The sequence below is a fragment of the Poecilia mexicana genome, unplaced genomic scaffold, assembly GCF_051168715.1.
Source record: "Poecilia mexicana isolate PSO_F unplaced genomic scaffold, ASM5116871v1 scaffold_18, whole genome shotgun sequence".
NCBI classification, from domain to species: domain Eukaryota; kingdom Metazoa; phylum Chordata; class Actinopteri; order Cyprinodontiformes; family Poeciliidae; genus Poecilia; species Poecilia mexicana.
The window spans coordinates 6269996-6285351 of record NW_028263387.1 but is presented as its reverse complement, the minus strand read 5'-3'; the positions used below and the strand labels follow the sequence as shown (position 1 = coordinate 6285351).

General features: G+C 41.7%; 1 protein-coding gene across 2 annotated transcripts in view; it reads left to right on the top strand.

Annotated features, from left to right (window-relative positions):
- The first annotated feature begins 3950 nt into the window (after nt 1–3950).
- The window catches only part of arhgef40 (Rho guanine nucleotide exchange factor 40), a 49046-nt gene continuing 37640 nt past the window's right edge, over nt 3951–15356 (top strand). For both annotated transcript variants that reach the window (XM_014985553.2, XM_088015167.1), the window contains exons 1-2: nt 3951–4230; nt 13086–13175. In XM_014985553.2, coding sequence (XP_014841039.2) covers nt 4228–4230; nt 13086–13175 — 93 coding nt within the window. In that variant the 5' untranslated portion in view covers nt 3951–4227. The remainder of the gene's footprint in view (nt 4231–13085; nt 13176–15356) is intronic.

Genomic DNA, 15356 nt, shown 5'->3' with positions numbered 1-15356 from the left:
TATTCACACATCAATGCTTTATAGAGTGCAGAAATTTCAGCTGGCTGGTATAAAGGAGGTATGACGAAGGATGTGAAACAGATATTACACTTTGTTGAAAACAGGTAGTTAACCTAAATATAGAAAGATTTGACCAGAGTTGCAAACTATTCAATGTGAACTGAGGGGATAGATACTGCAGATTGGTGATTTTGGATATGGCCCCATGTGGGCAGTTGCCCAGGGAGGCATTAGAAGGGGAAACATATGGTTTACATGAAAAAAGAATTGATTTATCTGTCACTTTTGCCCACAATAAGTGTTGTTATTCTGCGACTTCTTTGAGTTGGATGTGTCTGAGCTGAACCTTTAGCTACAGCTTACCAGAAACACTGATGGCATTATAGTGTAGCTCAGGAGTTAGCGGTAAAAGAAGGATGTATTTTTCGACTCTGCTCAGCTATCAGGACCAAAACTCTGAATTATTATTTTAATATTACGACTATTATTATGTCCACCACTAGTGTAGAACATGTCTAACTGTATAAGTTGAAATTGTAGCACACAGTGCTCCTTAAAGTTTAAAGATTAAAAAATAAAAATCATAAAAGTAGTTTGTAGATTCACCTTTGAAGAAACAAGTTTTTGGGGGTATGCTTCAACCAGCGTTGCACTTCTGAAGACTGAAACTATTGTCTATCCATCCATCCGTCCATCTACACGTATACATTCACCCATCTTCCATTTATCTGAGATCGCATCACAGATACAACAGTTTCAGAAGGGAAACTCAAACATTCCTCTCCACAGCGACATCCTTCAGCTTATTCCGGAGACATTCCAGCACAAGACAAGACCTATAATCCCTCCAGCAGGTTTTGGGTCTTCCCCAGGGTCTCCTCCCATTGAGACGTGCCCAGAAAACCACCAACGGCCATCCTGATCAGCTGTCCGAACCACCTCAACTGACTGCTTTCAATGCAGAGTAGTAGTGCCTCTACTTTGAGTTCCTCCCAGAGGACATAGCTCCACCCCTCGCCTCAGGCTGAGTCCAGTCACCATCTGGAGGAAAGTCATTTCAGCCACTTCTTCAGCCATGATTCAAATCTAATGACCACGGGTGAGGTTCAAAACGAAGATACTCATGCAGATCAAGAGATTTGCTTTTTGGTTCAAATCTTTCTTCACCACAGCAGACTGGAGCAGTGCCTTCATTACTGCAGACAAAGCCCCAATCTGTCAGTCCATCTTCTTTTCAATCACTTGTGAACAAGATGCTTCAACTCCTCTGCTTGTTGCACATTATTTTTCATAAAATTGATGATGATTAGTCAGACTGGGTGGGCAGAGTCGGTGAAAATCAATCAATTTTCTGGCCAAACTGTTGAACTGTGAGCTGTCTGAAAAAGCAAAATTCTAAGTTTGCGCGCTTTAAATCTACTAATCGCAGACAAAAACAAGACAGAGCTAATAAAACATTCTCTTTGTAGATCCGCCTTTCACTGCATGACAGCTGCAGGGCTTTTGGAGTATATCTCTACACGCTTTGCTCATCTACAGGTTAGAAATTTTGCCCATTCTTTTTAAAATATCTTAAATCCAGTCAACTGACACACTTCCACACAACCCGAAAGGTTTCCAAAGTTTATTACGGAATGACTTTTGATGAATAAGAAGTCAGTGCTTTCTCTCATCTCTGCAACAAGATTCTAAGGAGAGAGAAACAGTGACTAATAAACAACGTGCAGCAGGTACTTTGTCTGCTTTCGCTCCATTGACTCAGACCAAGATCCTCTGGAGCATGAAAAGTGATTGTCAGATCGTAGAGAACAATTTGGCAGTTGATTATCGCAAAGGAGGAGTGGAGGTAATGGTTAGGGAAAAACTGACGAGAAAGAAAATGATGGCAGGGTGAGTTTTGGCAATAGTGATGAAGGGTTGCTGCCAGGGCTGGTTAGAGAGGAGAAGTAGGCAGAGAGACAAAATCCACCACTTCCAAGTAGGATGAAAACAGTCGGCCACTGGATACATGAACTCGATTCAACAGAGGCTTATAGACCGAGTTGATGAAACAAACAAAAAAAAAAAAGAGAAAAAAAACCACACACTTGACACATGAACTTAACAGTGCTGGAACTCTGACACCAAAAGCCACAAACAATCTGGCAGGAAGAAAAGGGAGCATATGAAGCTGAGTCAGCACACTCAAGCAACTAGCAAATCAGAAACAGAACCGTGGACTGCAACAAGTTGCACGTATAAGCATAAACTCAGAGCGACACATGATTAAACTGGGACCATTCCTCTTTTATCCACTATTGCAAACCTATTTTCACTCCACTCCGATCTTTTTTTTGAAAATAATTATGAAATAATTATGGGGGCATGGAGGCAAAACATGAAACTGCTCCTACATACTCAGGTGTAGTGCATATACACATTCTCTGGACCACTTCACTGTCGGCGCATGGTTGAGATTTCATAGTCAAGTCATGACAAATTCTTTTATTTCCCAAAATCAAAATGGATGCTAGAAAATCTGATGAGCTAGTTGGGCACTTGGCCTAATTTTGTCTCCACCATTGTAGCCTCCGCACACCTTTTAGCACACACAGAGAGCGCCAGTCATGCTGCGTGTAACGACGACTGGTTACGCTCAACAATGTCAGCTCGGTGTTGCATACAAAACAACTCAATGTAAACCCTGCTTCCCGCCGAGCAGTTCACATGTGGATCAGTGTGTCACTGAGTATGCGTTGGCAGTTGTAAAACATTGACCTTTGTGGGGACGTGTCCATAGAACGTCCGGTTTGAGTCCCTCTCGAGTGCGCACTGACCTCCAAGGGGCAGAGTATACTTGAGTATGTTGGGGGCAACATGAAACTGCTGCTGCTCATGTTGCTCAACAGGTTGTTGCTAGGTAACACATGAGAGAGTGAGTTGAAGCCACCAGTCTTAGACGGGCTGTGAGAGGTTGAGTGGCCAAAGCCTGCCGTCTGCCTACATGCCCCAGAATGCTGTGCAGTTCTGGAATGCAGTTCAGTGAAATCATTCAACATTTTATCAGGCCAGCGATGTACACTGACAGACTCTAGGGGGAGCTGGAGCACCTGTTCATTTTTCTTTGAACAAAATTAAAAAAAAAACTGTCCTTTTTAAATCTTTTTTTGTTTTGTTTGTTTTTACCACATTCTTTCAGTTTATTGCAGTTTGAAGACATGCATCTAAAACAGATTTCTCGACAATCCGAACATGTTTAGGACTGGAATTTGACTGGGCCCTTGCAACATCTAATCTTCTTTTCAGCTGTTGTCTTTATCATTGTTGTGCTGATGAGCCCAAATCATCACCCCTTCACCACCATGCTTGGCAGTTTGCTTCCATGCTAAACACTAGGTTAAGCTAAGATCCAATGTATGCCCAGTTGAGATGATTGAAAGATAAGAGGCAAGTTTGAAAAGAAAAAAATGAATTTGAACAAATGAGGTGTTGGACGTTTACAATGAACAGCCAAAATTCCTATTTTTTTAAGTGTTAAACATGGCTATATCTCTTGGTTTTGTTTTACAGTGTATGTAGTATTTTCTGGATATAACAGCTTACATTACAAACACGTTTGGTCGTGAAGTTTGGAGCTGTTTGGTGCAGAAATAGGCTCCTTTTGAAGCCTAATTACATCCTCCCAATAGGAGGAAAGAGCACGCAATCACATCAACAGAGCGTGATAATAAAACAGCGGAGGTTTCTTTTCTTTGGAGTCTCGGGCTGGGTGGGGTTTTCATTGTCTATTCATTAAAGTTAGTGAAGAGGGAGGGAAAAAAGTGGAAAGTTTGAGAGTGGAGACGGACTGTGGTGCTTCTGTTAGGTGAGAGGAGGGGCGTGGGGGCTGGAAGGTGGTGGGAGGGGGGTGTAACTGCCGGGGCAGTCGGAGAGAAGAGGAGAGGGGAGGGGAAATGAAAATGAAGGCTGGACATTCCCACTCTGGGAAATCCAGCGCAGACCGTGGAGGACAACAGAGGAGGACATGTAACTTTTTTCTCTTCACATGCTGAAGACCTTTATTTATTTACATTTTCCTCTTTTTTTTGTAAAAAAGGGGAAACATTTAAAACTGGAAAAGCATCTGATGAAGGAGAGGCGATGAGGGGCGGATGATGAGCGAGAGAAGAAAGTTTGGTGGAGAATGCGGAGAGGAAGCAGAGCCAGGAAAAGGAGCTGAGGACTATGTAGGAATTCCTGACTGAAGTCATGGTAAGTCCCCGAGCTTTATGAGCGTCTCTGCATGGAGGCGCAAGTTCCCTTTTTTTTTTTTTTTTTTTTTTGTTGCAGTCATGTAAAGTAATTATAACTGCCTTAAATATAGTGCTTGAACTTTTCCACATTAACTCTAAAACCCCCAAATTCACTAATTAGTTCAGATTTTTGTAATAAACCGGCACAAAACAGCAGATAGATGTGAAACAGAAGGCAAAATCACACACGTTTTTGAAAAATAAATCTGAAAGGTGTGGCATGCAATGAAATAGGTAGCCCCTTCTCCTCTGACACCCCACGTAAAATCCAGATTTTGGGAAATTTCTACTAAAATATATTGAAGTTTTTGCTATAACAGGGGGAACTTCCTTCCAACTTCCTACAGTGGACCTTGTTAGCGTTTCTCCTTTTTTCAGCTGTATGTCAGGCAGGGTTGCATTGTTCAAGCAGATCCAACCCTCAGCTCACGGGACAATAAATTCCCACAGGCTGTAAATTATGACACGACTTCAGTTGCGTGACGTTGGTGACGTTTTGTGGCTCAACTCGCACAGGAGCGCAAAAGAGCGCTCTCTGTTGCATCCATTGGGATAATGCTCACATTCCCTCCTCCACCCACTAATGGTCAGAAAGACAGATGGGGTGATGGCAGAATTATGCATGTACAAATGAACAGAGAATGAATCCAAGAGAGAGAGAGAAAAGAGAGAAACGACACAAGGACTGAGCTCTTGTTCCAGCTTCTGTGTGCCATGCTGGGTGGAGCTGTTTGGCATGGAGAGGAAGAGAAACAAAATCAGAAAGAGAGGGAGAAGAGGGAAGAATAAAAGCGGCAGGGCAGGGTTACTTTTTTTATTTTTGGAGTCTTGGACGGTTGCAACGGTGGTTTCGGTGATGCCGCATTTTCCACAGTGGAGCAAGGAGAAATAGAGAGGGGCGGAGGGAAAGGGAACAAGGGATGGCATGGTCTGAGGAGAGGGAAGAACATGTGCTCCGTAGTTTCTTCCCCTCCATCACTGCCTAGGACTGGGAAGCTTTAGCAGGAGAAAAAGTTGCAGTTTGACCCCAAACTTCAATGTGTTTTCAATGGGATAGCGTACAACGGAGGAGCTGTCTGCAACCTCCCTCCATTTAAATGAAACCCGTCCAGAGCCACAAACGTTAAGGTCAAATTTTGAAAAGAAAAAAAAAAAAAAGATAAATATATCTATCGGAATTTTGGTGTAATTTTATTTTTAAAAAATGTGTTTTATTTCTATTTTTAGGTTTTAAAATACAGAAATATGTGAAACTTTGTTTTGTTTTTTTGTTTGTTTTTTTACAATCTGAAGACAAGACAAAGAATCACCTGTTGTGAAAATTCACTGCAATTATACCATGGTAACAGAGGAGTTAATACTGAAACTCAGCATTTCTTATTATATATGTACTTAAAAACATTAGTTGATTCTATGTAATTTCTATTTAAAGGTTTGAAGAGTCCCTGTAATAGACAAAAAAAGGAAAGCAATGAATAATTGCAAGTCAGAATGCTAAGAAATAAAATAAAAATCTGAAAAGTGTGGCATGTATTTTCCACATATCGCCTAGATAAAAACAATGGCCGCCATTTACCCTCAAGAGCCACCTTGTTAGTAAATGGAGTAGGGCTGAAACGATTCCTCGAATGATTCGAGTACCTCGATTACTAAAATTCCTCGAGGAAAATTTACCTGCCTCGAAGCTTCGTTAATTTATGTTTTATTAGTTAGCGCACCGTGTTCCGGCCGGGACTCAATTTGCGTTGCGCGGAGCTCTCACTTCCGCCTCTGAGTTGTTGACAAAAGCTAAGTCTCAGCGGCATAAAGTCCAATCTTCAAGATTGGCCCATGGGGATTTTATTGATTGATGATAATGCCCGACTTTTTATCGTTTTTGGGGAACCAATAAGCATCCTTAAAATGACTGGGGGAATGCCTGGAGTACGGCAGCATTTCTCCTCCGGGGCTGCTGGTTGAAAGCGAACGGCGGGAAGAGCACTGAGGTGAGCGGATAGCCTGAACAGGGCGGGCGGCTGAGTAGCTGATGCTTACCGTGTAAATGTAGCTTTACCGACGAACCGCACAATAGATTTCATATCCCGGTCTGAAGAAACGGGTGGCGGAGCGCATCGTACATGGCTGGTAGATGAGTTTCTGAGTGTGACCAGTGAAGGTGTCGTAAATATCCCGTATTGCTTCCCCCCGTGTTCGTCCCCCGGTCTAACGGTTCGTCAGTCCGCTGGTCTATTTCCTCCCCTCCACCCCATCTTACGTTCTTCATTCGCCCTCTCCTCCCACTCCAGGCGGCATTTCCCGTATTTTCAAACCCAAAGCGTGACAGGTTAGGTGGCAAGGTGAGTTTAATTAATCTATTAAACTCACTGAAGATGAATACATAAACTAAAAGCTGGATTGTAGACATTTTTTATAAGCATATTTGTGAGCCTGCCTCTTTGTTATTAAATTCAATATAATTTCAGATTTTTCTATAACTTTTCTTCTGGTTAACTTAGAAAGTGAGCTATTATTGTTACAGGTTAGTTTTCTAAACTACAAAAAAGCAACTGTTAGGGATGCTCAAATATGAAAAATTGGACTGATATTGATATCTGATAGTAACACCGGTATTATGCCAAATTTACCAATATTTCATTTTATAATTTTTTTTATCCGATTACTCGATTAATCGTAAGAATAATCGATAGATTACTCGATTACTAAAATATTCGTTTACAACAGCCCTAAAATGGAGCTCCACTTTTTAAATGCATTTGCTCTGTGAAGACATCAGGGGTTTGCTAGGTAACTGTGCCTCTGGAGGAGCTGCAGAGATCCACAGCTCAGGTGGGATAATCTGCTGACACGACAAATAAAACAAATGCAAGTCGTTGACTCCTCAGATGTACGGAAGAGCGATGGGAAGAAAGTCACAGCTGGAAGAAAGTTGTTAGAAATCCTGCCTAAAGTCGACTTTTGCAAACAGAAAATATGTGAAAAATGAAAATGAAGAAAGCACGCAGCGTTGTCATGATGAAACATGGCAGTGGCTGCATTATGCTTTGGGGATGCTTTTTTTCCCAGCAGGTTAGAGGCAATGTGAAAATGGATGGAGGAGAACAACCCTTAAACATAGAGCCAGAGATACAATGAAATTGTTTAGATCGTATTATGTCCATATGTTAGAGTGGCCTAGTCAAAGCCCAGACATAAATCCAATTAAGAAATTGTGGCAAGACATTCAAAGATCGTCTTCATCCAAATTGACTGAGTTTGAACTATAATGCCAAGTACGACGGTGCGAAGACAACACAGGCATTCTCTGGTAGAGACATTTCCTGGAAGTGCTTCAGCTGGAAATGCGATGAACGCTGCTGCTAAAAGTACTGACTCAAGGATCCTGAGCAAAATTCCACATCTCACTTTTCACATCTTAAGAACCACACATGCTTTTCTAGCAATCGGCCAATGATGTACCACTTTGTCTTGGTCTGCCGTACAGGTCGCAACGTCACAAAGCGTGAAAGGATTCCCGGAGTGTCAATACTTTTACGAGGCACTATAGATGCAAATGATAGAAACTTAGCTCATATACACGTAGGTGTTAAAATTTACCATCAAGCTCCTCTGCTGCACACATACACACAGCTATACAGCCGTTCAAACATTGACACTCCTTTGCCAAGAATATGTGGCAGAGGGTATTTCCATTGCTGCTGTCTGGAAAGATTTTGTAACTAGAGGTTATGTACCAGCCCTTGATTTCAGCCAGCGGACCGCCTAATTTGGCCTAATGAAAGCTAAAGCAAACAGCTCTGGCTGGAGATAACAAACCAGACGCGATCAGAATCAGCGTTGTCAGTCACAGGAATCTCACACTAGCGTGAGTTTCCTGCAATTGTCCAGAACGCAGTGCATGCGGCATAGCAAGGATGGGTACATTCCTGCTCAGCAATCCCAATCTTGTTGGTGTTTCACGTCACATCTATTCCACCTCTTCATCATCCTTTATCTTCTCAACGCAATGAAATAGTCAACAGTGACGCAAACGTCACCGTTGCGGATTAGTTTATCAAGCTTCGGCTGCTGATATCCGTTTGGAGCTCGCCGTTTGCTTTTAGCCCCGTTATTAACGGGCGGAAATGCCCCGATAAACCAATGTTTCCACATGACTTATCTCCTCGTAACCAAACAACCAACAAAGATAGCAATTTGGGAAAAAATGGAGCATGTAAAACGCTAAAAACAGATGATTCCCCTGGGAGTTTGTAGAGGATCAGCAAATTAGAGCAAAAAGGGAAGAGGGGGGGATTTAGTTGGAGGAAAAAAGAGAAAATGCACATGGGAATACAGCAATGTTCAAAAGAAATCAACAAGTGGGAAGCATCCGAGGGGAAAACAACGCCTTTGTGCCTGTGAGACTGTGTTGATAGGAGAAAAAGATATTTAGCAGAGAGTCATAACAATTTGTGTCATAAAACACAAAATGCTGGGAACTGGTTCATATCCTGGCAGCTGCATATCATCATGCAGACAATTAAGAACTTTGTAACTTTATATTTACACATACATGTTTTGCTTAGAAATTTGAATTACTTTCATGTCATAATGAGAAAACATTCTCATTTTAACGAGATTTACAATACTTGTTATACCGAGGTTTATGTCACATAAAAAAACAAAATATCTACTTTTTAAAAAAGAAACATAACGCAACAGTAAAACAGCAACATCTGCTGCTCTTTTTAGATGTTTTCTAGAGGAAACAAGGTGAGAAGAAGGAGCTCATGTGTCTTTTTATGCAAGTCATAATCATGACTTGTCATATTAGAGGCGTAGTCAAGTAAAAGTTTCTCATTATAACGAGACATAAAATTAGTTTTGTCAAAATAAAAAACTATTTTCTCGTTTTCATAGGAAAGTTTCTCAATAAAACGAGAGACCGCTCCTGAATGTGGGTACAAGCTTCAGCAGTTAAAAGCCTCCATGTGAAACTGATTATAACTGTATAAAGATACATTTTACTCATTCTTGAAGGTGGATTTTTAATAATAATAATAAGAATAAGAATAATAAGAATAAGAATAATAATAAGAAGAAGAGATACCAAAAGTGAGCACTTAACTAATTGGGCACACTTTGAGAGCCGCTTATCTCTCTCTGGCTATATCCGCACCACAACTCCCTCCTGCTATCAACAGAAACTGTCTGTTCCCGCAAGGTTCTGCTCGGGTCAAAGTTTAAAAAGTGTGACCTCTCAGTACCAAAAAAAAAAGCTGTGCCCAGTGAACCAAAATTTCGAGAATGCAGCATTGATCAAACTAGATGAAGTTCAACTTCGCTAACTCAAAAACATTCATGAAACGAAGAGCGACTCGACCACAATCATCACCAACTCCATATGGTGTTTGTTCTACAGAAGAAATCAAGACAGTATTATTATCTTAGCTGGATTTCACTTGGCGGTGCCATTTAGTAACCTCAAGCAGTCTGGCTGCAAGACCCACTATAGGTTAGGTTAGATTACAAAAGCTAATTTAGGAGAGGAAATCACTGTCAGGCTCGACTGCTTTACTTTTCTTTGTCCTCATTTCCCTTTGTCTGTTTTTCTCCCTTTTTCTTCTCCATTTTTCCCCCCAAATCGTCCTCTAATCTTGTCCTCCTCTATCAGCTCCACATTTTGCAAAGTCCTCTCAGATCCGTTGCTCTTCCTCGTGTCCTTCTGGTACATCTGGTTCCCATCATGGTTACCGCTGCTCTCGTTTCCCATCGATCTCTCCCGCTGGTCAGCCTCCTCCTTTTTTCTTTCTGTCTGAGCTCTCACTCACTGAAAATTTGTCTGCTTCTCTCAATCTTTTTTTTTTTTTGCAAGTCTGCGGCTGTTTTTGCTTCTTTTTTTAAACTTCTCCAACTCACATTTACTCACAGGTTTGATGTTTTGCCAGTTATCTTCATCCCTTACATCCAGTTTATTTGATGCTTCAGCGGATTTCTTCCAACATTGGTTTTAAACCGCTTTCAGTCTCATAAAAAATGGAATCTTGAGTAAAAGCAGCTTTTTCAAGCCTTCTTCTTATTCTTCTTGCAAACTTGTAACTGTAGGAGCACTTTGCAGCACATACACACACACACACACGCATACGCACGCTACAAATAACAGTGGTGGAGAGAAACGGGACAAAGCGATAAAATGTTTCCCGTCAGGTTGACGTTTACAAGAGCGGACACGGTATTCACAGTTCCGTCCATACTGAAATAATATTAATCCAACATAACCAGTTTCCCCATCGCCAAGGTTGAGGAGGTGAGAGCTTGTAAAAGCAAATATTTCACTGGCTTGCTCCACTTTTCATCTGCAAGAAGTTGGCTAGAACGACAAATTTAAGACTGTGGCTTTTCGAAACTTGATTTTCACAGATGCTGCTTACCCATTCTGACCGATCTCGTGCTATGCCATAAAGCGCACTGGGCAACAATATCCGTTTTTAGAAGTACAAAGATGGTTAAGACATAACCCACAAGATCTGAAGCTTCAGCAGCAAAGAAAGGTGCTTCTACAAAGCGCTGACTCACGGGGGCTAAATGCAAAAAGAACATCATAGTTTCCAGATTTTTATGAGGAAGTTCTTTTCCCTTTCACTTTTTTCTTACGAAAGGATATGAACACGTTTGCAAGACACTCCACACAAAAGTATTAGAAATGGTGACATTTTCGACACTAAACTATACTGTCATCTTTTTTGGGGATATTTGATGCTTTGATGGTACTAATTGCTTGAAAACTTCAATAAGTCTTTATTTGAGCAGATTTTTACCAGGTTTTACTTGAGGATCTTTTCATGTCTCTAGCAAATTGAGTTCTTGGGTAGCTTTGACAATGAACGACAAGAGGTTTTAAAATTTACATTCGTGACATATTATTGCATACTCAATGATACGCCTCGTTGCTGTGTTGCTAAAAGCAGCTTTAATCAATCTTATTCCTTCTCCATTATTGCAACCATTGCACGTAAACAGACAAGTTACATTTTTGAATCTAAACATTTGTAGAAACTCGTGTGCACAGGCATGTGAACACTAACAACTCAAATTGGTTCGGAAAAGGAATGCAAGTTAACGGGTAGGGGCAAAAAAATGTCAAGGCAAAATTCTTGAGAAAAACTATTAGTCGCTAACGTTGCTGTGAAGAAATTGTGGCACATTTTTCTTTCTGTTGCTCCAGTTTATTAATGTTGGCAGACATTCATTTCTCTCAAGGTCTCTAAAGGGGCAGAATTTCAATTATATTTACACCTTGATTTTGACACCTGGATTTTGACTACAGACCATGGCAAAGTATTTTCCTTTGAATATTTTTTTATTTATTCAATGGCCGGTTGATGACTCAGACTGAGATTAGTTCACTGAAGATTTTCCATCCAATCTGACCCCAAAAGCTAAAACTGCAGCAAAAATTCCAATAAAATACAATGACATTTGTGGCCAATCTGTATGTTTTTTTTTTCAAGTGAAGGGAGTTTTTTTCCTTTCTCTTATTTGGTTTGAAAAGTTAAGAATTAAGTGTCTAGTTTCACACATTAGTTTACTGAAGTTTTGTTCACCAGGACCCAAAGTAATAATCGTATTTGCATCTGGAAAACTAATCCCTGTTGTCCACCAACACTTACGTAAGTTTAACTGTTAGCTTCTCTGAGCCCAGCACCGGTCCGCTGTTAATTGCTGCCATTTGCTTTCCATACAAGCTGGTAGTTTAGCTAATTATCGGCAGTAAATGGAGTCTAAGCAACTTTTGCAAAAACAAATTTCTAACTTTTATCCAGCGCCTTTCTACTTCCTGAGCTTGGGATTTCTGTTCAGACACAACTGGAAACTGCACGTGACATTTGTTTGAACCTGAACTCTCGGCTCTATTTTCTCAATACCTATCTGTCAAAAGTTGGACAAGAAGGTAGCCACATTAAAAAACTCCGACCTCTTTCAAATACTTTCCTGTTTATATAGCTCATTCTGCCCTCCAGAGTGGCTAACCGCGTTTCGTCTATGTACACAAAACAAAACCCAGAGAATAATTCTTCCTGCTCCTGAACCCGGTTCCTCTGCCATAAACCCCCCCCCCCACACACACACACACACACACACCGCTTCCAGCTCATTCATTCCTGGCCGTCTCTCACTCGCCACTCGTCTTTTTTTCCACAGACCCTGCTCTCTTTGTTTCGTCTTTTACGACCGCTTTCGATCTATCCCCTTTCGTTCGTTGTAATTGTTCGGCCCAGTGTATGGAGAATCCAGACGTAATTGTTGTCAGATGACAGAAAGGCTTGTCGAGGCGAGGTTCAGCGCCGCATTGGGGTGGAGGGGAGGTTGATTTGGGTATTGGAGGAGGGAGCGTAGGAAAACACGGAGAGAAACAGACTGAATGTCTAAGGGGAAATGTGAGGGGAGGAAGAAAAAAAAAGTTACAGGTTGCCATGCCAACAGCACAAGCAGAAAAATAAACAGCGAGGTCCTCGTGCTTCGCCGGAGCCGTGTTCTCAGATGCGCGCGCGTCTGCATCTGTCGGGGGAGTTTGCACTTTGTTTTGAACTAAGGGCAGGAGAGGGGGGGTGGAAGAGGGGGGGGGGGTCACTGGCCGGCGGGGGAAATGTTTGACACTCCCCAGATCTTACAACAGGAAGCTGAAAGCGGCGTATCTGTGTATATTAATATGTGTGGGTGTCAGCATCGAGGGAGAGGAGCCGGCTGTTCAGCAGGACTCGAACCCAGACGTGAGAGTCCAATCAAGTGGTCCACTTTGGGATTATTAACCCTTTCCTCACTGTCTGTGTCTCTTAGGGTTCGGAGGCAATGGAGGACTGCGTGCAGGGGGCGCTCTCGTCACTTTATCCGCCGTTCGAGAGCACGGCACCACCCCTCCTCTCTCAGGTAAAATGAAAAGCACTCGCTGTACATTTATTGCAAGGCTACAAGTTTCCAAAAGTTCATACAACTCGGTTAATGAGAGGGTTAGAGAAGGAGCACTCAACCAAAACTTAACCAAAAGGTAGAATTGCTGAATGACCTAGGTTATACATTTTCCACATGTACCTCTCAAAAGATTGCTTGAAGTATAGCCTATTCCTTCTGACAGAGCTGTTGTGACAGTTAGTTTGTGAACTACATATCTCATATAACACCTTCCTTAAAGTTTTGCCCACAGATGATATTGTAAATGAAACTAAAGTCAGGGCTCTGTGATGTGCCATTTGCAAACATTACCTTTGTGGCTACTCTGTAGCCAACCTGGTGGCATTGCACAGTAGGAAAACCCAAGCTTTAGCTTTAGCTTCATGGGTGATGTCTTGAGATGTTGCTTCACTATTCTTTCCCCATGATGCCATCTGTCAACCAGCTTGTGATGTTGCCTTTGGATTGATGACCTCTTCCTTCCTAAGTGGCCTTCCAGCCCATGTGGGTGCAGGATTTGCTTCCCTGTGGATAGAAACTCTCTCACCAGCTAAAGTCAGTATCGTCGCAAGGTCGTGCGCTCTTCTTCTTCTTGGATTGAGAGGCATGTTTCACACCAAAACATGTTGATACTAGGGATCCAGACTCAGTCTCCTTCCTCAACAGGATGATGACTGGACGTGTCCATGATGTTTATATTGGCGTATTATTGGAAGCAGAAGACACTTTTAGACATCTGGAAGTTGTAACCGAGGGTGATTCAGATTTGTTGTGGATTTTCAGTTTTTAGACCTGCAAAATTTCAGTCACAATTGCTCTCATTTTCCCATAGAAAATGAGTGTACTTCAGACTATATCGGTTAGAACTTCAGTAATTGCTTTGTTTCCAACCAGTTTTCTTTGTTACCATGGACGAAATGGCAGTTTTGTTGATGTGATCTCAGGTCACGGTCTCAGAGCTTTCCCACACAAAGCCAAATCGATGACAATAATGACCCACGGCTTTTAGGGTATTGACACCCCTTCAACCTTTCCTTTGTTTCAGGATTGCCTGAGACTTAAACTTATCTATGTTGTATGTATTGTCTAACAAATAGTAGTGGGTAATTATGACCTTATAAGGTTTTTAGTTAATTTTGTTGACAAAATTTATTCTAAAAAGTGTGATGTGAATTGTTTTTCATATACTTTTGCTTGCATACCCCAAAATAAAAGCAGGGTCGGACTTGACGGAGTGAAATGGAGTATAGTGTTTTAAGAAAAACAGGTTTACATGCAAAGGATGTAAACCTTGAAAAGAGGTGTAGATCTACCTCTGTTAGAGGGGCACAGTCAATGTTCACTCCTACACCCATATGAGAATAGGAAGCAATATTTGAAAATTGATGTTCCCAGACGCTTACCATCAAGTCTAACTGGTCGGGATCCATTTAGCAAAGACAGATGGGAAAAACAGTTTGGTCTCTAGATGAGAAACGCTGGTAGAGAAATACTCTGAAAGACCTGCAACTGTAATTACAGGTAGTATTGCAATCTGTTGCCGCAGGAGGCAAAATGCAAATGCCCAGCATGCTTCTTATACTTGTACTGGTGAAAAATGTAAAAAAAAAAACATCCATCCATCCATTTTCCTTCACCCTTGTCCCTCAGTGGGGTCGGGAGGGGTGCTGGTGCCGATCTCCAGCTCACGTTCCGGGCGAGAGGCGGGGTACACCCTGGACAGGTTGCCAGTCTGTCGCAGGGCAACACAAAGACACACAGGACAAACAACCATGCACACACACACTCACACCTAGGGGCAATTTGGAAAGGCCAATTAACCTGACAGTCATGTTTTTGGACTGTGGGAGGAAACCGGAGAACCCGGAGAAAACCCACGCATGCACAGGGAGAACATGCAAACTCCATGCAGAAAGACCGGGGCCGGGAATCGAACCCAGAACCTTCTTGCTGCAAGGCGACAGCTCTACCAACTGCGCCACTGTGCAGCCCTTCTAAAAAAAAAAAAAAAAAAAAAGAAAAAATTATAATGTTATAATGTGGTTATAACATTAAAACAAAATTGGACCAAATAATACCAAATACTCATATCTAGTTTTTAACCTTAGTATTTTTTTTTTCTTTTTTGTCTATTTCTTTTCTGATCCTCCATTGTTTCTG